Source organism: Diadema antillarum, unplaced genomic scaffold, assembly GCF_040938485.1.
Source record: "Diadema antillarum isolate AM-2024a unplaced genomic scaffold, OU_Dant_1.0 scf00000029, whole genome shotgun sequence".
NCBI lineage: Eukaryota > Metazoa > Echinodermata > Echinoidea > Diadematoida > Diadematidae > Diadema > Diadema antillarum.
The window spans coordinates 5,849,779-5,877,750 of NW_027270918.1; the positions used below are offsets into that span (position 1 = coordinate 5,849,779).

Sequence of the window (27,972 nt, forward strand, 5' to 3'; positions counted from 1 at the left end):
AATTGCAATGAAAATCAAATTTTGATCCCCTAGGTACATTGTATCTGATAAAGGCTTTAATTTCATTAGATTTCTTGGTGTTTTTTTTTCTCCTGTTTTTTTCCCTCTTTTTTGCTTTTGTTAAAATTTCATCAATTTCCAGTTGGTAGGTAGGATCGTTAGTCCTCTGTTGTTTTGTTTTGTTTTGTTTTTTTGAGGAGGGGCAGGGGGCTTCCTCTTCAAGCCCAATTTCATTTATGCTTCAGGCCTCTGACAAAGGTGTTTTGGGGGTTACTGTGAGCACCTGGATGGCTGGTTAATGTTTATGAGGTTGGATCAATACTGAGGGACTTATTCATTTCCCTATCCTGAGGTCATGCATTTGTGACATCATCAAATTTCTATAGGCCTAAATCAATGGCATACTCTTGAAACAGTGTTGCATACAGCCAAAGCTGCCACCCACTCATTGCTTCCTGGGGTTGTGTCACAAACAATCGTACCCTGGTCCACATCTGTGTTCCAATGGCTGGCTTTACTGGTTCATTAGTCTATTCAAAGGAATAAAAGAAGACACCAAATAATGCTTTCAGAAACAAACAGCAACTTTAATAGAAGGAAAGAAAAGGAAGGAAAAGGAAAAGAGGAAGGAGAAAAAGTAAAATGAAAGAAGAAGAGGGAGAAAGAAGGATGAGCAAAAGGAGCAATAAGAGAAGAATAGCAGCAACAACAATAAAAACAAACTACCCAATTGAAATTATGTTTGCTCATACTATTCTGGAAAATCTTTTCTCATTGATGTGGAAATGTATTCCAGTGAGTTTACTACTTATGGAGTGTTTTCTGTCTGTCCTCTGATATTCTTGTCTGGTTCTAAGTGCTTGGAATGTACACAGTGTATTTAAAAAAAAAAGATACAATGACACATGCTCAGGAAGTTAGCAAATGTTGGCAAACATCATGTCGTGCTGTATCTGTATGTGTGTTTGTGGAAGTGTACTATGTTCATCCCACTTTCTCTTATCATTTCCATGCTTGTGATATGTGGACTAAGTGTCAAAGTATGTGGCTTTATGTCTTTCAAATTTAATGTAAACCTTACTCTGTTGTTGTTGTTGTTGCTGAGTGTTATTACCCCCTCTCATACATATCCATGAATAACACAATGTGGGAAATAGATATTTCTTATAAAGATTTTTTGATTTCAGCTCCTTGAAAATTTGAAGAACCACCTAACAGTTCACAAAATAATGGCGATTACATTTGAAAGCTTACCTACAAACATTAATTTGTTGTCCCAGGATTATCATACACTGACACCTTCATCTTGATGAAACACTTTAGATAGGATTTTGTTATTTATACCCAATTTGAAATGCTGCCTGTTCAATATACATCTAATAAGACTGCTCTAATTGATATTTTGTATCTGACTTGAGTAACTTTTACAGTCATATAATGTCATGAATATTTTTTTTTTAAAATTCTCAGTTGGATTAGCATATTTCTGCATTCACTTTGTAGGAAATTTTGATGATCCCATATCCGACATTGTCTTCAAAAAGTATTTCACCAACATGTATTGACATTAGAGTGCAATAAATGCATTTCACTATTTCTCAACCAGAATCTTGAAACACATCATGGTCTCAGTAAGATTTTGCAATGTTCCAGGATATGTATTACAACAGATTGTGACAATAGAATTTCAACTTGGCTGCAGGAATGTTCGTAAAAGGCACTGAGAGATTTCACAGCAATTGTTCTGAAATGTCACATACATTAAAAACAGAAAAATAAAAATAAAAGATTTTGAAATGGACTTTATTGAAATGTACTTATTTTCCCGTTTTGTCCACAATAATACCACTTTTCACATCAACATGATATATGGTAGAAATTGATATCAGTGTCAGTGTGTAGATATCAGCTAACATTTAATTAGAACTTATTATATGAATGTCAGCAGTAAGGAGTCAGATCCCCTGTAATACAGATTTGACAGAAATGTTCACATCTCATTCGTTGCAGCTCCCGAAGCGCCATCCATCATCCCGTCGGACTGCAGCGCAGAGAATAACAGCGTGACGATAGCCTGGCAAGCTCATCTCTCCAGCTGGGTGGAGGGCTATGTATTGGAGCTGGATGATGGCAATAATGGCGAGTTTAGGGTGAGTATGGTGTCTGGGGGAGGGTTCCTTAGTGGGGGTATCTCACTGAGCAACTAATGTTTGCGAGTGTAGCAAATTTTAGGTTTCCTCAGGGTTTGTAAACAGTTGTAATCAAGTTTGTAAACAGTTGCAATCAAATTCAAACTGTAAACAAACTGTGAACTAGAACAAAATAGTTCTCATTGTCACAGTCTTTCTTGTCACACACAAACACACACACGAAAATTGAACATGTTCAAAAAATTTTAGCAAAGATAAAAACTGTTTGCAACAGTGAAAACTGTTTTCAAATTTGATTTTTTTTTTTGTGAAGAGATATGATTTGTCTAAAAAGCAACCACCATGTGCATTTAATAGCTACCACCTAAGATTTGAACCGAGTCCATTCTGTGAATGACATTCATCTTACAGGAGGTGTACTGTGGGAGGGAGACCATGTGTACAGTAGACGGTCTTCACTTTGACAGCACCTACCACGCCCGCGTCAAGGCCTACAACCACGCCGGAGAGGGAGATTACAGCGAGACCATCTGTCTACAAACTGCAGAGGGTAAGAAGCACACTTGGACTGATCCAGTAGTTTACGCAGAGTTCCCAAATGGAAGACCAGAAGTGACAATCGTGATTGGAAACACTCTGTGTATTTTTCCCCCTAAACCTTTTATGTGAAACATTTATCCTACTGTATTGAATGTGTTGATATGTAACAATGAAAATAAAAATAAACGCACAGACACGCATACTCACACAAATGTAGAGATCATGATTACCCTAGCCAACACATAGTAAAGAACAGGTATGGAAGTGGTGCCTATATACACACAACAACATCCGGTTCATCCAGTTGAGGTGATCATGGCACACTATGTACACCATTCTGTGTGGGGCAGTGTGATTAGTAAAAAAGGTACAAATTGCTCAGCAGCTCAACAAGGAGAACAAAGACAACTATGCAATCCACAAGCAGGAAAATATTCCATTCTAATCTCTGTATTACAGTGTTGTGTGTTTCTTAGAATATGTTTGTTTTTCCCCTTCAGGAGTCAGTTGGTACGATTCAGCAGACTGTATGGGTAAGGCGTGGTCACTCAGAAATTAAGTCTAAAACTATACAAACATCCGGATCTTGGGTTGATTAATCCATCATGAAACATGTGTAACATACAATCATCCATAGACTGATATATTTAGTCCATCATACCTACATCAGAGTGCAGTCAGTGTGGAATATTCAGTGCAATGCTATCTCTCTATCTTATGCAAACTATTTTCCCTCTGTATGCCTTTATCTTACTATCTCTCCATCTATCTATTTGTATATCTACCTATCCATCTATCTATTCATCTATCTATCTATCTATCTATCTATCCATCTATCTATTCATCTATCTATCTATCTATCTGTATGTCTATCTATCCATCTATCTATCTATCTATCTATCCATCTATCTATCTATCTATCTATCCATCTATCTATCTATCTACCTATCCATCTATCTATTCATCTATCTATCTATCTATCTATCCATCTATCTATTCATCTATCTATCTATCTATCTGTATGTCTATCTATCCATCTATCTATCTATCTATCTATCTATCTATCCATCTATCTATCCATCTATCTATGTGTCCATCTATCTATTCATCTATCCATTCCTTTGCCTATGTCTATTCATTGAAGTGTGTCTTTCTGTCTCTGTATCTGGTCATCTGTGCCTTTTCATTCATATATCTTTCTATCTTTCTGTCTGTCTCTCGATAAATCTATCTCTCGATATATCTATCTATCTATCTATCTATCTATCAATCTGTTTACCTTTTATCCATCCATATATCTATCTTTCCATCCACCAACCAATCTATCTGTGCATCTGTTCATCTGTCTACCTACCTATCTGTCTATCTAGTCATCTGCCTTCTTTAAAATCTGTGTTTTTCTTTTTTCCCCTTATCTGATGTCTCTTCACGTATGAGGCATTGTTTCGTTACCTTTCTGTTTTTCACCATGTGTTGGTAAGATACTCCAACATATGATGTTGCTTGAAAATTTTGTACAGTTTGTTTATATTTACCCTTGTACTTATGTGAAGGTTTTCCTTTAATTCATGAGAGCTGGATGTCATTCATAAAAAATGGAGCATTTGACTCAAGACATGATAATATCCCCATTCATCATTCCTTTTTAACGGTATAAATAATACTTTTCCTCAAGCATCAGAATAACATCGCATGTATAATCAGCAAACAATTCTTCCCATGTTTGAAAAAAAATAATTCAACTGTCCATTTTACATTTTATTGACTGTTTTCCTTTTAAAGTACATTTTATATTTTAGACATCCGGTTTCTTGTCATTTTTTTTTTGGGGGGGGGGATGGGAGGGGGGCTGGGATGGGGGGGGGGTCAAGTTCAATGCTCACAGTCATGGTGTGTGAAAGTATTTTCATTTTTCACCATATTCAGATATTGTACGCCAGTTATTTTAACCATTTGTTCACAGATACACATCAAATGATTAATTTGATAATGTACAATGAATGTGGATTATTTGATGGGGTGGAAATGTATTGCATTTTTTTTTTGCACTACAGTGATAGTGACACAAAAGGAAGAACATGTGAGCATGTTTTTTTTTTCTTCAACATATTAAAATATGGGCAGATTAATACTGTCATCCATCAGAGTTTACAAACATGGTCCCAGCACAAATAATTAGCCAGTGAAGGGTTTAACTTTGCAGTTGTGTGGTCTGACTTGACATCTTGATATCTAGATTGATGTGATATAAAGTTGCCATACCATCTCCTTGCACATTTGCTCCAATTTTTTTGTCACTTAATGCATGATTTTTCCCTTTAAAGTTCTTTTGAGGAGTACACTACCTCTGCAAACTGAAGCCAGCCTTTTGTGCATGGCAACACTGAATTAATCAAAACATCGGTCGACTTTGACTTGAAAAGAGGTAGTCTATTCATACGAAGTCCTACAATTCACTCGGAGCTTGTCAGTGATTTAATGATATTTGAGGTGTTTTGTGGGACAACGTAGAGAAACCGTTAAGCAAGGGGGCAGTGCTTGCCAAATCAGTAATTCCCTGTCTTTCACACTGCCGAGACATCCGTCTTTTATGCCCTCTTAGTGTAGACATCTCTGCTCCAAAAAGGGCTGTGAAATCTCATTACCGAGAGCCGGCCAGAAGAGGTATTTCTTATGTGACTGTAGAATACTGCCTGCAGCGCCTTGTTTACCCTCCCAATTTAGCCCCATCGCTTCTCAGTGGTTATTAAGAATGGCCCTTTCAATTTTTCTCTCCCCTCCTTATGCCTGTTATGACCCTTGAAGGATTACCCCTCACCCCCACCCCCTCTTTGCTATCTGTATGTTAGTCTTCCAGCGCAGACTAACACATTCAGGTTGTCAATCAGCATGAGTAGGACTACAGAGCTGCAAAGTCCCCCTGATTCTTTGGCCGGAGGCTTCCTGAAAATTTCAGCATCTCTGCTTGTCCCTGATAAGGAAATATGTATAAAAAAGATATCTCCCCAATTTGGGAATGATTTTTGCCCACTGAGATGCATGTTCAGGGATCTCCCTGAGTTTGATAAGTGAATGTTGGCTACCGTGGATGAGTAGAAAGAGATACTAGAAGTGAAAGGGTTGAGGAGGAAGAATTGCCAATTTTAATGCTGCCTTGATTTCCTCATTGTTGCGCAATATTCAGCGATGATCTACGTTTCCAAAACAAAATTGATCACATTGATTGTTGCGGTACTGTTACATTATCGTGTAGAAGGGAATTCATGAATTTAACATGGTCTGAACTATCTGATTGTTTTCGCTTATATGAGCTGTGGCATATCTTTCAGGGGGTGTGTACTTTGGGATGCAATTTATGCTTTCTTTTCTGTCCTAGAGATTATGATTCTGTTCGGTACGAGTTGAAGGTTCAGAGAAATCAACCATTCTTGTTAATGCCCAAATCTTCGTTACAGAGAAATGTGCTCTAAATGTTTCTTACACAAAAATCGATATGTAGGAATATATCTTCTTGAGGAAGATCAAGTTTTTCTCTCTTTTTTTTTATTACACCATATCTTATCTCTTTGACAGAAATTCTAGTACAAAAGAAATTTTGATAAAACAATACTACCTGTAATGCATTCTATAATGCTGTCTTCGAAGGAACCATTATTATGTAAAAGAAACTTTGCTCTACTTTTTCTTTGATATTCTGCCGCCTGGCTTTTATGAGAAATAATAAAGAGAGATTTGTTTAAATGTAGTAACTGGATTTCTATAAACCTTGCCTGAGGTATATATATCCAGATCAATTCCTCTTTTCTGAGCTTGTCGCTGTAATCGCTGTCTATTGTTGCAGTCGGGGACGGGCAGCTGTGATGGATTTAGGGTGATATTAACAACGGACAACAAGATTTGCTGGAGCTACATCTTAGAAAGACACAGTCCCCCATGTCTTAAGGCTACAGCTCTCTCAATCTTTAAAAAAAAAAAATCATCAGTAGATTGCTCTTGGTATTGGATTACTGTGTGTACTGTGTGCCGTTTGGTGCTCCATGTAATTTTTGAACAAATTTTCATAAAGTTTCAAAGAGATTTTTTTTCAGAACAGATCTGGCACAGTTATGGCATCAGTATTGTGACATTTGTTAGCCACCAGTAGTGTTCATGAGAAAAATAATGAAATGATGGAAATTACAGAAAAGGCATACCAAAAAAAAATTTTCAGTGTTTATTCAATGAATCCAGTTACAGACATATATGTTGCAGTGAAACCTCACAAGAACCGTCGTTTGACAAATATCAGCATTGCCAAAATGTCTGAAGTGGTAACTCAGCGAGCAGTTTGAAAGATTTTGGCACACCATTAGTTAAATATTTACCAAAAGAAGTGGATCCACCTCATGGATGGGCATTGATATGAAATTCATGCAGGTAATCATAATGGTTTTGCCATAAAGAGACTTGTTGGCAATTAACCCACCTCATTCATCAGTTGCTAGGCTGTGCATATATCCTTTAGATTGTATTCAATCAATGCCCAAAGAGGGCTCACTTCATATTTCCCATATTTTGAGTAATGATAAAACTGATCATGCGTTGACAGTTGATGAGATGATTTCTACTGTTCATCTTTATTTACAGTGATAGTGTCATAACTAGTAGACTATCTCTGTGTTCTTAGGTTTAGTGCAAGAAACGAACGCTGCATGCAAACATATTTTCACTTGGGTCTCTTTGGACTACCAGCAATTTCAAGCTATGCCTGTAGATATGAGATCATGAAGATAGATATATGCATGAAATTTGTGGTAGAATTTAAAGATAGACAAGAAGTCTGCAGTCTTGGAAACAAAATGAAACACAAAACAGTATATTTTTATCTTAAAGTTCACATATTTTTCTTTCTTATGGCAGTACATTAGAATTAATCCTGTATCTGTTCTCTACTTTCTAAAGATTAAAACCTTATTTGTTTGTTTATTTGTCTGTTTAAGAGTTTATCATATCCTCATTACATTTTATATTATTTTCTCTCTGTTGTTGCTATTTATATATTTTTTTCAAAAGGAAAATTGCAAAGATTCAGGAAATTTAAATGGTATGGTATTGTAATGCAGTGTAATGAAGGACTTATGGTATTTAGAAGCCTTATAACTAATAAGAGGTGTTTCTGTCTCATATTTGCATTTCTGAGTCTACCGTTAAATTTTGAGCGGGTAATAGTTGTACACAAGATAAGTCAGAGCTAAGGCCTGAGAGTGGAGTAACTGTGGTAAAACCCATTTTGTTCTCCTGCCAAGAAGATTAGATTAAGAAGGATGCAGCTCTTTCATCTGAGGCATTTGTGTTCTTTGTGTAGTGGGGCAGGGGATGCCATGGGTGTTATAAGAAGGGGGGGGAGCAAGCAAGCAGGGATCAGGTCGTATTCACCGTGACTCTCCGTAGTTCTGCATGGTCAATCATTAACGTTCTACCTTCATTTATCAAGGATTTCACCCTTTTTCCCCCTTCCAAACCCAGATGGTGCCCCTGAAGGCATCTTCCCGTCTTTACTGGGTCATTACCATGGTAACCAAGTCGCTCTAGTATCATAGGAAAGGAGATTGAAATAGCCCCATGCCAATTATGACCAATTTGTTTGATTCACATGGATGAGAATTGCAAAGTAGCGTGGACAGAATTACAAATTTCTCATCAGCATGTTAACGTTGTAGAAGTTATCATCAGGGTCCAAGGCTGCATGGGCACGCATATTTAAACAGCTGTTTCCTCCACAAATAAAGGGCTGTGGTGAAAGTGTTGGCAGTAAACAAACAAGCTAAGGCCATGTGGCTTGTAAGTACGTCACGTTACATTACGTACCCATGCCCAAAATGTTTACTTTTTGTGTTCGCAGATGTTCACAGTCATCAAATGACGCACTCATAACTTCCAAGAAATCAAGCATTACACTGAATCAAACAAGCCACTTTAACAGTGTTTTCGGTGAAAAAATAAAAATTGAAATAAGCTGCGTTTTAATACATGTTACTAAAGTCTTTTTAGAGTTTAAAGAAATGAAGCAATGAAAAACTTGCTGTTTGGAAGTAATAATTTCCAGCATTAACCTGTTGAAGACTAGTCCCTTGCAAACTTGGGCTGATGTCTATAGGAAACATGTGAAATAGCAAAACCGCTAAGGAAAGAGAAAACCTGTAAGTGGTTGGAATATGTACCATACTCCACATTTCCCACAGATATTAAGTTTGTGAATTGATATTGGAACAAACTTTTCTAGAAGGGTCCATTAGCATTGTGATATATATCTTGATAGTGACTGTGATGTTGCAATTTTCAAACATTTTCTGTGCCGAGAGTGTCTTTTTTTTCTTTCACCCATTTTTTGTTGTTGACATCATTATACTGCTTAGTCACAATTCTTTTTTATTTCTCCCTTTTTAGAAACTATTGAGCACCAGTGTAAAAAAGTGTTTCTCAGTGTGAGACTAGCAAATTAAGAAAATGTGGATCACTGAGTACATCTCTCATTTTCCACGCTAAAATGTTCATGCCCATTGAGCGTGCAATTGTTCTTTTTTACCATGTTACATAGTAGGCCTATAGATGACTCTCTTTGGCAAAGTCCTTGGGACCACCACCTTTTTTTTTTTTCATTATGTGGAATGTTACAATCAAGCAAATAGCATTATATACAGATATAGATGATAATTTTGGGACATGAATTTATGTTTCATAACAAAATTTCAATACATCAATGTTCATTACGATAGGAGTGAACTGTAGTGACTGACTATAATTATGGTACTGGTAACACTTGTGTTATACATTTGTATGGTCAATACCCCTATAGATGTAAGTCAATTTTTATGCCTCTGCCACAAAGTGTTGCCAGAGGCATTATTTCATTGAAACTGGTATGTGATCCCAGAATGCTAGTTGTTATCATTCAGTTGAGACTCCTACTGTGTTTTAGCAGTGAGAGGCAAAAACAGTATTGAATTCATGTCATTTTCTTTGCATGATTGACATATCTTGTGCTCACCTCGAGATGAAAGGGTATTCATTTACGGTAAATAGTAAAATTGTTATTGTAAACAGAATTTTGCAAGGGGAAAAAAAAGGATAATTTTTGCAGAGTTGGTGTTCAATACGATATCATGTCAAATAAGAAAGTTCAGTAAAGAGTTGTGGGGACATGTGAGGTGAAGATATTACCTAGGTTATGGTTGCTGCTTTCATGTAATGTGGCAACTTGTGAAGCTTTAAAATTCACAACCTTCTTTTATTAGGTTTTAATCTGTGGAACCTCTACTACTTTTTAGAGATAATTGTACTTGTTAAGGCCAAATTGAACAATATGTAGTTTTGCACCTAAAAGAAATATACATTTCCGACATGATACATTTTTCCCTCGAAACTTAAGTTAAAACCTATGAATACTGTAGTTGAAATTGTCATATCTGAATTGGCAAAATGATATGACAGAGACTCCTGATGTGAGACATACAGCTAAAGCGGGAGAAGTTCAAACGTGGGTGGGAGAGTTGGAGATTTTGAGAAAATGGCCTCAAAGGGGGAGCTTTCCCCCAAAAGCAGGAGAGTTGGAGTCTGTGATATGATGTGATATTGAGAAAAATGATGTATTGTTAAAGATATCTCTTTTTTATATCAATTTTTGTCACACAGTGGCTTGGTTTCATCCGGATCCCAGGACAGCTCACCCCGACATAATCTTCAATAATGAGAACATGACCCTTTCTTGCAACAACCAAGATGACCGCGTCGTCCTGGGCAACGTGGGCTTCTCCAAGGGTGTCCACTACTGGGAGGTGACCATTGACCGATACGACAAGCACCCCGACCCTGCATTCGGCGTGGCCCGACTGGACACGTGCAAGGACGCCATGCTGGGCAAGGACGAGAAGTCGTGGTCGATGTACATTGACAGCAACCGCAGCTGGTTCATCCACAACAACGCCCACTCCGATCGCTGCGAGGGCGGCATCGGGGTTGGATCTGTGGTGGGCGTGCTCCTCGACCTGGAGAAGCGCGTCCTGTGCTTCTATGTCAACGACAAGCCCCAGGGTCCCGTGGCATTCAAGGACATGAAGGGAGTCTTCTTCCCCGCCTTCAGCCTGAACCACAATGTACAGATCACCGTTCATCCAGGGCTGGAGGTACCCACAGACTTTGACTGAGTCTGCAAAGACATGAACAAAATGGTGTCTACAGTGTAGATGCAGTATTAACCCAAGGGAAGCTCAGCTGTGTAGACATACAAACTGTAAATGAAGCAAGGTATAGATAATGCATGTCACACCCTTCTAAAGAATAGAACAGTTTTTTGGTCTTCATTTCCTCATCAAGGGGACAGTGCAAGACTTCAAGCTCTGAGAATGTAGATATCTGGTTTAAATATCACATTTGCGTTAGACAGGAACACCTCCAAAACATCAAACAAATTTTCTTCCGGAGATGTTTGCTTTCTTTCCTTTCTGTTTTCTTGATTCAGCCTGTGGCCTTTCCAAGCGTGCCGCATGATACATGTTCTGGTATGTGGCAGTTTGCAGAATCATTAGCTTAATAAATCCCCAAACATGATGTTTTTTTTTTTTGTAGAGACCCTTTGCTTTGTGTAATGTATCATCAATGTCACATAACACTGGGATGCTAGTGTTCCTGGAATAAAGTTTTATTTTCCTTGTTGATGTGACAGTGGATAGACTATTGCAGGTCATGTGATCACTGTCATGTGATCATTTCCACAATGTCAATGTGCAGAAATATTTTTGCACAACACATAGTGCTCTTACCATGTAGAATCTAGCAAATGCAGTGTGTTGACTGTTTGTTACGTGTAAGAAAATGAGATTAAATTGCAAGCAACTGGATATTTTCCTGCAAGATATAACGTAGGGCAGGATTGAAAGTTTAGTTTGTTTTGATTTGTATCAGAATAAGGAAGGTGGAATTAACAAGTGCTCTCTTAGCAACAGCTTCTTAATACAACATTTAGTAGGATCATGATGGTCTGTTTGTGTCCAGGAAAGTTATAACTCTTCCATAAAATCAAAGACATGAAGGTTAATTTGCACTTAACAGACCAAAGATTCACTACCAAAGATCTCAATAATTCCATTAAATGAACATTATTTAATCAATTAATAAACATCTTACATAGAAGAACCAAGATGGTATTGCTTGTATATCCCTCAATGATTTACTCAAAATTTACATAGATTTGTGTGACAAAGGTTTTAAGCAAACAGTATTGAGCATGTTAGCAATCATGTATACCCAGATATAATAATATAAATTTGAATTCCACAAAGTACATAAATGCAAGTACTAGATACTGGTAGTTATTTTTTAACAGATGAAGTGTTATCAGAACTTTCAGGAAAAGTGAGAGTTTTTTTTTTCTCTTCATTTTTCAGCTATTGTATTTCTCTCACCCTTCTCTCTCTCTCTCTCTCTCTTCCATCCTCCCTCTTTATTTTATTTCAAGGGTAAATGTAGACTATTTGATGTGAAAATAGAAAGATATTTAAAAGTGATTATATATGCACTTGCTACTAATTTATGCTGTAATTGTAAGAAGAAAAATATGACATTTAGTGAAATTATGTTCATATTTCTTCTGTTTTTGTAATTTGTGCTCTCATGTACTTTTAATAGAGATTTGCGGCCCATTTTCACATAGATTATGCTGACATTAAGAGTACATTAAAAGAACACATATTGATGAATTGTTTGCATTCTTTAACTACTCCAGACCAACTTCATATGTCCAATTTCTTTTTTTAGTGAAATCATGCAACTATTAAAAAAAAAAGATAAGAAAAGAGAAACAATTACACAATATCACATAATTAATTATCATGTGGTAACATTCATATTTTCCCATGTTAGAGCAAGGTTGATTCACAGAAAGTTGAAGTACTGATTTATGAAACCCCTTTCAAGGGAAAGTAAATGGAAATATCAAGGAAGTATATGCTCTTGTTTCATATTCTGTAAAAGAAAATTATTAAGTTGAAACACATATTTAAAAGCCCATATTGTAAAATACATGGCGAACTGACTTGAACTGTAAAATACACTTTGTGTCTTTCAAAAAATTGTAAGTTGCCAAAAGTAAGAATCAGAATTGATTCCAAAGTAACATAACAAAGATGATAAAGTATTTGAAGTAAAATAGTTTGTCCAAGTGAATCGAATTTTATCGATGCAATGCCATCAAGGAACACTATGGTGACATCATCATTGAAACATGCACCAATAGAAATATTTGTGCCAGCAAAATGACAATCCCTTGTCATAGATAATTAAAGTAATGCAATGTACTGTAAAACCAAAAATTTTTGCATGCATGGGTTTTTGAATGAATTTTGCAATCTAAGATATATGAAAGTAAAATGCATGCAGGAGTTTTTGTCTACACAATGCACTGAATGCCATTACAATGCTCTACACTATACAAGTACTAGTAATGATATTTTCATGGTCAGCAATTCACAAAAGTTTCATGCCACAAACAAAGGCTGTCGACTCCAATTCATGAATGTTTCTGGTTTTACAGTAAGGCTTCTTGGCGACATTTGTAATATCCAAAACAACTATAATAATTATTGCTATAGATTATTTCGTTGTTGTTATGGGAATGGAAGATACAGCACATCTGTTGTGAAATGGAAAGTATATGGATGATATATAGTTTGAGATCGGCATTGAAGAAGTAGGTAACCGTCAGAATGATGTACATATTTTTTTTTTCTTGCAAAGAGATCAGATTGAATGGACTGCCAAAATGGAAGTTTAGCAGGAGTCATTGACTGTGGCTTGCTGACTTATTTTCTGCAATTTCACTGTGCATGTATCTTTGGGCAATGTTGAGATGCTATAGATCAGCCGTTGATCTCTGCTTCATGTGTCACATACTGTTGCATTCATTGTGGTGCCGTCTGAGATAAAAAGTGGTTCTATTTTGTAACTGAGTGTACATAGATGTATTGGCATAAGTTTGGAATATTTGAGCTAAAGGCATATATATGAAGCAAAGCCAATGCAGCATTTGGCAGAATTGAACCAGTTAATTACATTATCTGCTACTGTTTATAGAGGAAGGTGATATTTTGTAGATCACTTAAATAGTTAACTTGGAAAATGCAAATATGAATGGATTTATTGTCTGTTTGGAAAAAAAAAGAAAAGAAGAGAATCATGTGATAACACTATGGCATTCAAGTAATGTTGATATTGTAATCTGCTGTGCTGCTTTACTAGAAATCACTCATTCGCAATTTGTTTTACCCAGAGTACCTATATGCATTCACTGATGGAAAAATATAAATTTCAAAATTGTTTTTTCCCCCACGATCAAAGTGGGTACAGTTTTAATCAACACGTTTATTTTATACAAATAATACTTCAAGAAGGCTTGTGAAATAGGCTGCTGCCATTAACTCTTTATGTGCCATGATGTAAACCCCCTGTGTGCCACATTATTCTGAGACAGCAATGTAGTCATGGTTTGGGGAAACATTCTGCTTTTCAATTCTGTGTAAGTTCACTCGATTTTCGTATACCCTGGACATGTAATGGGCAAATTTGTGACGAAAATTCCAAGCTTTGCTTTGATGTAATTTGTATGACAAATCGATGATCATCTTTCTTTTAAATGACTACTTCCTATATTATTGTAGAGGCATGACTTTTGCACACAAAAAAGTGCCTGAAACTTAGAATTTACCCGCAAATCCAGTAGGGAACGCCACTTGATAGTCACTAACCACATAAAATGCACGCTACATGTGACAGGAATGGAATCGCGAGAAACGTTTTCATTGTCCGCGGCATTTGGCTAACTATCGATCGGTTTTGGCGGCTTTGTGCGTATGAGCAGAATATGCGAAGTTGGCACGCCGTCGGCTGAGTCGGATGTGCGAACGTGGCACATAAAGAGTTAAAGCAAAGCTGTCATCACATGTTACATTGCCATGAGCTCTGTCATTGGACACAACATTAATGAGTACCGGTATACTTTGTGTGCTGTTTGGGGGTAAGTTGTACAGAGGATGAACTATGAAAAGAGTACATTATTTTACAAAAAGACATGTATGTGCAATGGAAAGACATAAGAGAGTATTAAAGTTGACTGTGAGATTCAGAGGTTGCACATAGAAGGTTGTGTAAGTTACATTTCCGTGTTTCCTGATTTGCAGACAAAATATCTCTTGAGTCTCTCCTCCATGTTGAAAGTCTGTTTCATGTTTTACTATCATCCTACCAGTCACTGTTTGTTTCTCTCCTCCCCTTGTGTTTCACTGGATTTACTAGTTTCCTGCAAGCACTTGCCATTTAATTATGTGTGTGATTATATGTTTGTAAAGATTATTTGATAGCTCTCGAACAGATTCTGTGTTTGTCAATCATGGGTTTTTTGTTTTGTTTTGTTGTTTTTTAAGCACAATCCACTAAGCACTGGTAGAGTTTTGATTTTGAAATATGATGCTACCGAAGGTCACAGAAACTCTGCCTACTACAATCAGAGAGGTGCCATTTTTGTGAAATATTGTATGATCAAACTTATGTGTGCTCTGAGAATCTGTGTTTCTTGGAAGGTTTATTGTTAACGAAACAAGTGCTAAACTGACTAATTACTTGCTTCTGTAGGATTAATTGTTCTCTCTTTATTATAACTTGTCATCAAAGCTATTCAGTGGATAAAGATGTGCAACATGTGTACAGCCATTTATCTTTTGAAAAAGAAAGAAAAAATAGGATCCTTTTTAGATGACCATCAACTTTTTATGCCCAAGTTCTTAAGTGCACAATGCAAGTTTATGCAGAATCTAATCTCCAAACAGGGTTCCAGATGTAGTGACAAGACTTAATAGTGATTTTATAACCCTGGTCAGTTTTTGCTCATTTTTATATTTAGTGGTGGGGGATTTGAAATTGTTCTTGTTGTGCAAATCTTCAATGTGAACTCAGTGTGCAGAAAAGAATGTATTTCTATTTTTTTTCTTTCTTTCTTTTTGGATGTAAAGGGTACATTACGTTTGATGTAACCCTACACTTAATGAGGTGCTCTTACTTTGTATTTTTCTGAAGAGTTTTATCTTCATGAATTCTACATGGTTACCAGTCTTGTGTCATCCTTGGAGTATCTTACCTCATTTTCTACCAAGATTCAATGCTGTAAGATAAGCTGACTTGTCATTAAACTATGTACATCATTTTTTTGTAAAGTGTTCAATTTATCTAATATAAATATGTTATTTATTTGCTAAAATGTACTCAAGTCTTTTAACTGTCAATGGAGATTGTTTTGCTGAAATACACAGTAGCATATGTCCAAGTCTGAACTTGAATATACTTTTTGGTAGGTTTCATTACAAGAACACAAGAACAATGAAATCGCTGTGCAACAGACAGTTTTATTCTTAGCAATGACAGCCAGGAGTGGTGTCTTGGTGTGACCATCCAAAATGGTGGTCTATTTCTCTGTATTCACTCAGTCTTAGATGTGCCAGGCTATCTTTCACTCATTGAAGTAGATATTATGTGAGAAAGGTCCAATTCCAGCTTGCTGCCATTCACCGACAATTTCAGAAAATCTATCTGGAAGCGTTGATTACGAGTCAAAGATACACAACTAAACAATATATTGCAGGTTGCTAGTGTAGTGCAGTATCTATATGATGCTTTTACTTTGTCAGCAAACACTCTGTTTATAGCCCTGTCCAGTAGTGCACACTGTAATGATATTCAAAATTTTAGCTGAATTAGATCATTATTATTTTCTCTCTTGCCTTGCACTCATAAAATTTACAAAATACAAACGATTGTGTGTACATAAATCTGTTCCATGTGCCTGTGTGTTATTTTTGTGTTATTGCCATGTTGTGAAGAGATTGAGTCAGATACTGGTATATGGAGAAGCCACAATTTTCTGTAAATATGTGTTGAGTAAGATTTAGTGCACAAGACTACATACTCAGTATTATCCATAGAAATTGCCTTTCAGAAATGTGAATGCACAATTTTCGCTCCACATGTTTCTGTTACAGACATTTTTGAGACAGAATTTCAGGCATGTGATTTTAACGTTTGGAATGTTCATTTAATAATAAAAAGAACACTCAATGACCTGTTTTAGAAGGTAGGGGAGTAATACAGCCCTCAACATAAAAATTTTAGAAGTTCAGGGAATAAGTATTGTTTATTTTATCTAAAAATGTGGAATTCTTGCACTGTTTTCTCAATATCAATGAATCCACATTTGTTTTTTGGTTCAATTCCCCACACCACTTTGTTTTTTCTTGTTATATACCATTCTTAAAACAAATTAAGAAGACATACAATTATCTCCATAAAATGGAATTAGATGAAGGCAAAATAACTTGTGTCAATTCCAGAGTAAGAGAATACTTTCTTAATATCACTTACTGGGGATTAGGGATCTCATAGCATATTAATACCTTGTATCTCTCTCTCTCTCTCTCTATATATATATATATATATATATATATATATATCGTCGCTGGAGTGACAAGACCTTGTATCTGCAATTTTGGTGAAAATGACTTTTTTGGATTATGGTCAAATAATGGGTTAAGTGGTTTCCTGTCCAAATCCCAACTGTCTTACCCCAAAAATGAAGCTACCACGGCATGTCGAAGGAAAGGCTATCCCATTCGCTATAGTGCTTTGGCCGCCATGTTTTTTGGCTCTCCTGAACATTTGACATTTTGTAGATACGAGGTCTTGTCGCCCTAGCGACAATATATATATATATATATATATATATATATATATATATATATATATATATATATATATATATACAGCTGTATATATGAATAACAGCAATAGGTTTCTGCTCGGAGTCCAAGAAAGTATTGATTCACAACAGTAGTTCAATATGAAAACTCCGTGAGAGACGGTAGTTTTGACGAATTTTCTACCATAGGCAAATATATATATATATATATATATATATATATATATGTATATGAAAGTTCTGTGTTGGTGTGTAATAAATAGATTTTAAGAGTAAAAACAGTCAAACACCTTAAAGGTCTTGATAAAGGTCTTTGACGGAAACGTCAGCCCAATTTTTTGGCTCCTGCGGTGTTTTTATATGACTGTTTTTACTCTTGATATCTCTCTCTCTCTCTCTCTCTCTCTCTCTCTATCTATCTATTTATTTATTTATTTATCTATCTATCTATTTATTTATTTGCATATTTATTCATTTATTTATTTATTTATGTTTGTTCGTTTATTTATATAATATATGCACACATGATTATAAAGAACTAATAGATCTAATAGCTTTATCTCTGTCTTTCTCCTCATCTTTTTTTTCCACTCAGTTCAACTATCAATGAAGCTCTTAGGCTGATTAATATGTGCTATCAGCCCTTACCATTGTAGGGGTTTTACAGAGATGGAGCCACCTCCCTGGGTTAGGGTCCAGTGGCGTATCTAGGGAAAACGGCGCCCGGGGCAAGCACGAAAATTGTGCCCCTAATTTCTGAACAAGTGTTCAACCCCAACCCCATCCCGGTAGGGACTTAAAAAAAGAAGTCCTCATGATATGCTTTTTCAAGCACTTAAAAGGGGTCTTTTTGAGGGTGATTTAAATGTAATAAACTTTGATAAATTTTGGCGAGCGAGCGCAGCGAGCGAGCCAAAAATTTTTGTATTTCAGCTTACAAAACATGGAATTCTTGTCATTTTTTGGTTATTAAATCTTGCAATTCTAATCAAGATATAGTGACGGCCTTATAGATAACGATTTATACCAACAAACTGAGGACTTGAAAAAATACTCTAAATTAGTACGAGCGAGTGAGCCGAAATTTGTATATTTCTGTGTAGGAAACATTGCACTTATCTCATAATTGTTCTTGTAAATCATACAATGCTGGCACACTGTTATATGGTGGCTTGCCCTGTATATGAAATAACAGATCATGCGACAATTGAATCCAAAAGCTTGCTAAAACTTACAAATCAGTGTGAGCATTTTCTGAACATGTTCGTATATAGGAAGTATGGGATTCTCTTCAATATATGGTTAATAATTCAAGTAATTATTAACATTATGATATGATGGCTGGTCCGGCTGGATTTATGAATGGTGATATATACTGAATGAATTAAACTAAAAAAGAAAAATTCACAAAGCATTAGAGTTAGTGCAAGCGAGCGCAGCGAGTGAGCTCCTTTTATTTTTCACTTAGGTTGGCAAATAGTTATATCGTATAATTCTCAATAATGATATGGTGGCTAATTGATAAAAGGCATATATAAGTTGGAGAGAGGCATATATAAACTGTAGAGAGTCAAAATTCTTGTATTATTGCAAAGGAAACGCTGGGGTTTTCTTCAGTACATGTATTTGGTTGTGAATCATGTTTTTCCTAGATACGCCACTGCTAAAACTGCGCCCTCATATAGACCTTTTTTGTGATCACCGCAAGGCAACTACATATGTACCTTAAATTTGGCAGAACTGCAGAAAAAAGTGGAATAATTAAGCACCCTAAGTCGTCAAACATGAAACTTGTACTTTAAATTTCTCATAATTATATGTGTCGCCCCCTTGTGTCCAAAAATGGGTATTTAGCTATAAACATTGTGTATACTGATTTGTTGTTGTTCTTGTTGTTTTTAATGAGGAAATGTCTGTGATGACTTATACATGATTTGGAGGTAGTATATTGAATTGCTAATGAAGTAAATTGAAAAACTCATCCGGGCGAGGTTTTTATTTGGTTTTTTTTAAAATTTTTTGGCGCCCCCAAGGAGTGGCGCCCGGGGCACGTGCCCCCCTTGCCCCCCCCCCCCCCCCCCCCCCCCCCCCCCCCCGATACGCCACTGTTAGGGTCATAGATAGTTCTTGGGCCAATATGACGTGAGTGTATGGGTTATAGGTGAGAGTGCATTCATGCATCTTCTTCAAACAAGTCTTTGTAGGTGTTGTGACTTGAAAAAAAAATGCCTTGAAGAAGTGTTTGTATGCCAAACTTTTTGAAAACCTGTTCCTGTATTGTGTACAAGTGATGGTACGTTATTACTGTCTGCTACGTACTGAGCATACGGTATGATATCACCTTTGTGATGCACACTTGCAAATTATCATTATACAAAAAAAAAGAAAAAAAGAAAATGTATTTATATTGTATGTGTACACACACACACACACACACAAACAAAAAGACACACATATACATACACTTTTTAATCCCCTCTGCTTTTTTTAATACATTCATCACTAATCCCGACAGCACAGGGAACGAAAGGCGAGAGAACATAAATTTGTGTAGTCCAGGATCCTGTTTTGTAAAAGGTGTTGAAATGGCAGTTCTTGCTAGAACAGCGACTTTCCTTACAAACAGCCAATCAGGAAGCGGTAATTTTGCAGTTATCTGTGACACTTGCCGTCACACAGCAAAACTTATCCCAGCGCACGAAAGAAAGACAGCATCACAGTCATGTAAGTGCAGTGAGCCTTCGACGACTGGGATAAAGGCTACGGTTCGATAAAAAAAAAAAATAACAACAACGGCATGCATACGGCGACGACGGCGATGGGTATGGTTTTCGACAAACGGATGGCTAAATAACTTATTGGACCTACTGCTGAACAGAGATGATAGACATGAGCATCATTCCGAGACTACTCGTAGTTGCCAGATTACACCAAGCCGGACTCTTTGTTATTTCAAGGCAATTTACCACGAAATCATCAGTAAGTTGTCTGTAGCGTTGACCAAGTGTAATACTCAGTCCCATACGTAGACATTGATGTAAGTAGTTCTCGGCGACTGTCATGAGTTGAAGTCGCTAACGTTAGTCGTACCGCCCGTTCGTTATCGTTGACTTGCAAGTTGTAGTGGTACCCTACCATCTCCACCACAACTGCACAAGTACAAACTACGATACTGTTTCTATTTGTCTGTCTAGACCTTTATCTACTGTATACTGTCCACTTGCAGGGGCCGCAGATCCCCACACACACCCATGGCCATAGCCCATGGCATGACCATGGCATGGCCTGGTTCTTTAAAAACATTTGATATTGACCGAAAGATCAGTCTGTATCTTGCCGTCGACACGACGTCGCGTCGGGTAATGTTCCGCGGAGACTACGTCTGGCTTCATGGAATCCCCTACTTATACATGGAGGAGAGCCGTACAAGTATTTTTAAAAAATGATTTAAAAACTCCTGACAAACAGATTTTTCTATCTAGTAAATTTACAATTTATATTCTAGTTGTGTGTCATCTAAAATAATGTAAATTTGAGTCTAAAGTAGATTATGGTAGATTCGAAGAAGACAGAAAAATCTGTCTGTTTGGAAGAGTCAAATAATATTTCTTTGACTTTGACAATTCTCAGGGCAGGGCACTCCATGAAGCCAGACATAGTCTCTGCAGAACATATCCCCATTGTAAATGCAGAGTGATCTTTGCACACAAATCATCACTTATAAAGTTTCTTTTTATTTAAAAGTAACAGGAATATATATATATATATATATATATATATATATATATATATAGGCATCTCAGGCTTTTCAGTTACGGTATATTGACGACTTTAGCAGTAATGATGCTAGTATCAAACGACAGAGTCAACTCAAAGTAGACATGAAATGATTTCTCTCTTTATGCATCCCTTTGGCATCTAATTTTCCACAGAAGTGCAATTTTCCGGAGAAAGCATCCTCTCCAGAAGAAGACCCCAAAGATGACCAACCTCCCATAGCAGCCCCACCTCCATTTCCAGAGCGGGATTGGATTGGCCCTGCTGACAAGCGCTCCAACCTCCGCCGAGTGATCCTACGACAGCCGGAAAACGAGAGTAAGGCAGAGAGGGCGTACCGGGAGCAGAGGGAGGACACCAATGAGTGGAACCATCAGTTTTGGTCTCAACAAAATGAAAAGTTCATCAAAGTAAGCTCATTTGCCATCCATATCTGTGCCATTATGAGAAAAACCTTTGTGATAATATAATAATACTTATTATCATCACATGTGTCACGTTGCGATTTTGTTCTGTTGCCAAAATTGCAAAACCCGAGAGTGTTTTGGTATTGTTTTTTGCAAGTGTGTATATTTGTGCTTGGGGCATTATGTACTACCTACTGGTGATCGTCATTCATGATCTTAAGATCTTTTAATTCTATGCTGGTACACCCTTAGATCAAAGCAGCTTATTATGTTTAATTGCAAAAATTAAGTGTTAATGAATCAGTTTGGTATTTGATTTGCACTTATCTGTAGCATCTATCACCATGCTGCATTTGTGCTGCATGTCACACCATTGCATCACATCAGTTGTGCTTTACATCTGTTATCAGTCTTCTATGCAAAATGCATCAAAAGTTCTTTAAGAAAAGATGATTTATTTCAGCAGTTTACACAGTTCAATCAATATACATGTATTTTGATTCCTTTTTTTTTTTTTAATACATGCTTCAGTAAGAGAATTTGGGATATGAAAATAGATACACTGTAGAGATGAGCACTATAAAGTACACTGTGGCATTAAAATTAAAAGTGAGTAGGTAAATGACAATGAAATGATAAATTCTTGCCGATTTCTAATCGGAGCAACTTTACAAATTTTGCACGTGTATGACCATAATATTGTGATACCTTGATTATTGAATGTGAATATATTCAAATGAAATGTTTACACTGTTTTTCCCTTCCTTGTTTTAATTGTCATATGATACCCATGCACAGGCCAAGGAAAAGTTCGTTAAAAGTCGTCTGGAGGAGAAGAAAAGGGAGGCTGAAATCCCAACTGAAAATAGTGAAGTTTTATCAGGTAAAATCACTGGCAACATTACTAAGATAGCATTAAGTTTCAAGTATATTGCAAGTGTGTACACAAAACAAAGGAAGGTGATTCAAGTATTATTACTTGTTCTAGGAAGTGTCTATCAACACTACAAGCTCTATTGTATGTTGGTAAACACTTATAGATGCTACCCCTTTTTACTCTTTACAACACAAATTGTAAGCATTTGTACCCTTTGATGTGCACGTGTGTATATCTCTTACATGTAACATTTATGTAACAGAACTGCATGGTGCTTTGCTAATCTTACAGATTCAAATATGAAAACAGAAAGAAGAGTTTTTTGTATTACATTGTGACATATTGTAGAGAAAGAGTATATGAATGAAAAACCTCAGTCAAAGTGTATCATATGCATCATTATATCACTTGCTGTAAATTCATGGATCAGCAAGTGGTTGTCAATTAGCCAAGGAAAGTAGCTCTGTGTGGGAAGTTACTGTATATTTAATTTGAGAAAACCTCATGTTACTCAGTAACCTGTGTGAGGTGACAACTTTCGGTGGAAAGGTTAGATATTAAAGTGTAGAGACAATAGTTGTCAGTTTTGATGTGCATATAAAACATAAAAAATTCACATCTATTGTGATTCTTTTTAAAATTCTGAGCAATATCACAGATTTAGCAAAACAGGATGCGGTAACATGTTTCTGTTTATTTGTGCCTGAAGCACATTCATTCATCTATAAATGTGAAATTTTAGTATGGATCGAATTTTAGTTTTATAGTTTGGTGAATGTTTGTTTTACCAGAAGCAATAATCTGCCTGCCATTTATGTCACAGCTTATGAATCATGCTTCTATTTGTTTATGTGTATGGGGTTTTTTGTTTTGTTTTTTGTTTTTTATACCAGACGTGAAACAGGTTCTGAGTGCCGAGGAGATGGCAGAGTTTTACCAGGAGTTCCTGAAGGACAATCGCAAGGTGTTTCAAGATTACAACAAACAGTGGTATTACAGGAACTTTTCCCTCCTGATTCCAGCAGTCAAGGCAAACCTGCACAGACTGCTGAGAAAGAACAAAAGATGAGAAACCGGCCTGAATTCTGATCAGATCCGTTGGGAAGTACACTCCTATGGGAAGACTTATTTGCAATGTCAGCCATTGCTTGCAACTCAGCGATCCACACACCGCCACTGGCTAATTGGTTGCAATTGCATCTTTAAGTGTGATGTGGAGTGTGTGCAATCAAAACAATATTGTGCTGGTGGTAATTGGCAGTGCCAACTTTATATATTTACTTCAAAGCATATCGAGACCTGTCTCATGTCTCCCACCAACCATGAGGAATGAAGTACAAAAGTGAAGTTTGCCCTTTCCCCATAACGAACTGTGCCTTGATTTCTTTTATCAGGAAAATTGAATGATCAAGGATATGTTTCTGCCAATTGTTCTTTTTTCGTGTGTAATTTTACTTTTCTTGAAAAGAGAAATTGTAGTACCACACTAAGGCATCACTATAAAGAACACAGATGATATGTAACTGGATTTTTCAATAGAGTAGTTTCATCGGTGCCAAAGTGAAATTTTTGTGCATGTTTCAGAAAATTAACTGAAAAAGTTGTTACCACAGTGTGTGTTTGTTGTGATGCCAAAGGAGCGTGAAACAATCAGAAGAGATATGTAACCACTGATTCAAGGTACAATGTTGGAATCATTGCTGTACACAGAAAATTTATCTGGAGGCAGCAAGAGTGTGTTTGATATGCATGTCTTTACTGTGTACTATATCAAGGTGGATAGCTCCCACTGGTAATGACAAAATAAACTGCAGTGAATGGAATGGTGATGGATATCTTTATAGTGGCATGTGTATTCTTACACTAGGATATAAAGATATGTAATCAGCAAACACAAACCAAATTGATGTATGAAAAGTTTATAATGTACATTTACTTCACTCACATCTTCGAATGTCTAGGCCTTGTCCATACCATTAGCAAATTAACCTTCTTTTTCATAAACATCTTCCGGCATTGGAATGAATTCTTCCGTCTCTCTGTATCATCAGCACATCCAAACCACTCAGATGGTCCCCAGATGTTATAGCTTCAGTCCACAGTTCAAACCTTTTTATGCCATAAAAATAAATGACCTCTTGCTGGACAAAGAATCTGTCACAGCAATTGTGGAAGGATTTGCAGAGTTTGGCAGATCTTGGTATTGTGTTTCCATCTGGTCAGTTCAGCATCTAGGCCATTCATTTATTAAATAAATGAAAATAATTTGCTGTAGTAATCCTTCAGTGAGTGTATTTTCTCCCTCATCATTGTACTTTGTAGGGAGCCCCCATGAGATGCATGAAACCTTGTTTCAAGCTCATCCTTAAAGGGGCATTCCAGACGATTTTCATAATTTCACATCATGTAGTACATTAAAGGGAAGATAAACCCCAAGAGCAATGTGGATTGAGTGAAAGCAGCAACATTAGTAGAACACATCAGTGAAAGTTTGAAGAAAATCGGACAATCGATGCAAAAGTTATGAATTTTTAAAGTTTTGGTGTTGGAACCGCTGGACGAGGAGACTACTAGAGGTTATGACGTATGAGTGGACAACAATACCAAGAAAATATAAAGAAAATTCTACAAAAATCCATTTTTCATGAACAAATTCCATCAGCTTGATATTGACATATGTTCAGGGTAGCAATTATTCCCCCTGCTTTCTGAAAGAGGTTGGTCCATTGCTCTTTCATAATTCTAGAAAAGTGAATTTTTGTTGAATTTCCTTTATATTTTCTTTGTATTGTTGTCCACTCATACGTCATATCCTCTAGTAGTCTCCTCATCCAGCGGTTCCAACACCAAAACTTTAAAAATTCATAACTTTTGCATCGATTGTCCGATTTTCCTCAAACTTTCACTGATGTGTTTTACTAATGTTGCTGCTTTCACTCAATCCACATTGCTTTTTGGGTTTACCTTCCCTTTAATCGAAAACCCCATGTACAGATTTGTAGAATTTATTGTGGTTCTTGAGCAGAGAAATAATACTTTGAAAAACCTTAAACAAATTACACTGAACAAGGATGATGACATAGGAGGTTCACATATTTCAGAAATGTAGCAGTGTATTTCCATTACAATTCCGCTTGCTTGCGAGTTCACCTGTGTATAAGCTATGCATGCCTTCTTCTTTTGTTCTGCTTCCTTGAGCCCCAACTCATGCATTCTTATGGTGACTCTGCCATGTCATCATCCTTGTTCATTGCACTTTGTTCTAAATTTTTAAAATATTCATATTCTTCATCCCAATCATCATAAATTCTGAAACTCTGTCCTCAGTATTACTAATTTATAGTTGTTCAAATGTAAAAATCTGAAAATCATCCGGAGGTCTCCTTTAACGTGGATACTGAAAGAATAGTTTATACATGGCAGGGCCCAAGACTAATGTGTTTGTCTGCTGGCCTGTTCGGGCCACTAAAATATCTAAATTTGAAATTTGGTGGCCCAAAATACAAGCAAAAGTAACAATCCATTATTAATCTAAGTTGCCCGATTGGGCTACCAAAAGATAAATTTGATGGTCCGACACCAATTTTTAGTTATCTTGGGTTACCACGAATATTGAGCCTTGTACATGTATTGATTCTGTAATGCTTGAGAATGCTTGGGTTTGATTGCCCTGCACTGTATCCTGTATTTAAATGATGTCTTTGAAATCATGATATCCATGGCTTTTGCATTTCAACATTCATAAGTATAAAACAAGCTAAGTACACTGTACTTTAAATAATGCTTGAGTGATTTTCTCATTTACTATTCAAATTGTTTGAAAAATCAACGATCCAAGTTTAAAGAAAAAGGAGGGTTGAAAGTAGGGAAGGAGGTTGCCCCTGCTTCAATGAAATTAATCATGTGCTATTTTATTCTGGACAAACACTGCTCATAGAACTTGATGTGATAAGAAAATCAACCTCATTTTGCGCATTTCTTTTCCTCCTGCAGTTAGCTGCTGTGTATCACTGAATGAGTGCACTGCTATACTCTCTCTTTGGTGAAATGTGTGTGGTTTCGGTGTCGGTATACTTGGTGTAATGCAAATATGCATGCATATATCTGTACAGGACTGTACATGTGGCTACAGGTTTGTGGTATAGTGTACAGGTATGAGGGGCAGGTACACCGTCACAGAGAGTGCTATGCAGGATTTCACTTGACACACTATCAGGACAAACACACACACACACACGCACACGCACACGCACACGCACACGCACACGCACACGCACACGCACACGCACACGCACACGCACACGCACACGCACACGCACACGCACACGCACACGCACACTCACACGCACACGCACACGCACACGCACACGCACACGCACACGCACACGCACACACACACATACACCAGACCCACTCACGCCGTAAACAGAAACAAAATTTTACAGTACAAAAGAACATTTTGATTTCTCACACAAGACTCAACAGTGTGAGTTGATATTACACCAATGTCATTGATTTTCGTGAACTGTGTGAAAGCACTGACTACACATTTTGCTGAACAAGTTGTTCTGCAAGAACTGATACATATTGAAGTTAGGTACACATGTAAAATGGCAGTGACTTTTCAGTTTTGTCTTTGCAGCACTAGTAACTCAGTCCCACTTGCTTTCATTTATGTTGTATGTTGAATGGTACTTTGTAAGCTATCAAGTCTTGCTGGGAAATTGTTAGGTTCTAACTTCCTCTGATAATATGAAAGTTCTCTTACACATTAATTTCCTTGCTTGCAATTGAAACACTTTGCAAAATGAAAAGTTGCACAATGGTCACATCACACACTGTCACACTCTATGACAAAGTGGCCATTTCTTGTTCAAGACTGCACAACATTCAGATGTTCATATGCATGAAAACATGTGTGATAGCATGTTTTTATATGCAGGCAGAATACATTTGAAGTTTGTTTTTGCTCTTGTAAAAAAAATGGGTGTACAAGTTCAGGTTTGTGTAAGTTGTGTAAGTTGAATTATTTGTCTACATTGTGGGTTAGAGCGTGTGAATGTCATTCATACCATCATTGCAACTCCATTATCCTTCCCGTTTCTTGAAAACATGGTCAGTCATGTAGACAGGCTACATAGCTCTTTGGCGATACATCATGTCTTCATGACTTTCGTTGTTTTATTCACAATCAATTAATATGGCCCAAAAAGGGTGAGAGAACCGACACACCTGCACTACTGGTAAAGAAATAATTGGTGGTAGACATTACAAGATAGATCCAATTTGAGACAGAGCAGTGATCAATCCACACAATTCATTTTTTTATGGGACAGTAGACTAAGTACGAACCAAGGACTGGAAACCAGCAAAGATCAAAACAGGTTTCCACACTTATTGGAAAAACTACAATCTAGAATCAAACAAATGAGTGTTTTAAGAAAGCGG

The 27,972-nt window shown here is 36.8% G+C and overlaps 2 protein-coding genes across 2 annotated transcripts in view; both read left to right on the top strand.

The window, feature by feature from the left end:
* The window catches only part of LOC139739143 (E3 ubiquitin-protein ligase TRIM9-like), a 75,692-nt gene extending 63,722 nt beyond the window's left edge, over positions 1 to 11,970 (top strand). Inside the window, exons 7-9 of the mRNA XM_071649763.1 lie at positions 2,011 to 2,150; positions 2,562 to 2,700; positions 10,362 to 11,970. Coding sequence (XP_071505864.1) covers positions 2,011 to 2,150; positions 2,562 to 2,700; positions 10,362 to 10,873 — 791 coding nt within the window. The 3' untranslated portion in view covers positions 10,874 to 11,970. The remainder of the gene's footprint in view (positions 1 to 2,010; positions 2,151 to 2,561; positions 2,701 to 10,361) is intronic.
* Positions 11,971 to 19,600: 7,630 nt separating this feature from the next.
* On the top strand, positions 19,601 to 23,595 carry LOC139740013 (COA8 family protein CBG23705, mitochondrial-like). Its single transcript, XM_071650612.1, has 5 exons — positions 19,601 to 19,605; positions 20,690 to 20,822; positions 21,396 to 21,650; positions 22,446 to 22,530; positions 23,418 to 23,595. Exons 1-5 carry the CDS (start codon positions 19,601 to 19,603, stop codon positions 23,591 to 23,593), a joined length of 654 nt encoding a protein of 217 aa, XP_071506713.1. The 3' UTR covers positions 23,594 to 23,595.
* Positions 23,596 to 27,972: the final 4,377 nt, after the last annotated feature.

Bases quoted from the DNA above. Each gene is read 5' to 3' on its own strand.
- LOC139740013 (XM_071650612.1), top strand. The intron at 20,823-21,395 runs GTAATGTTCCGC...AATTTTCCACAG, and splicing joins TCGACACGACGTCGCGTCGG to AAGTGCAATTTTCCGGAGAA. The intron at 22,531-23,417 runs GTAAAATCACTG...TTTTTATACCAG, and splicing joins AAATAGTGAAGTTTTATCAG to ACGTGAAACAGGTTCTGAGT.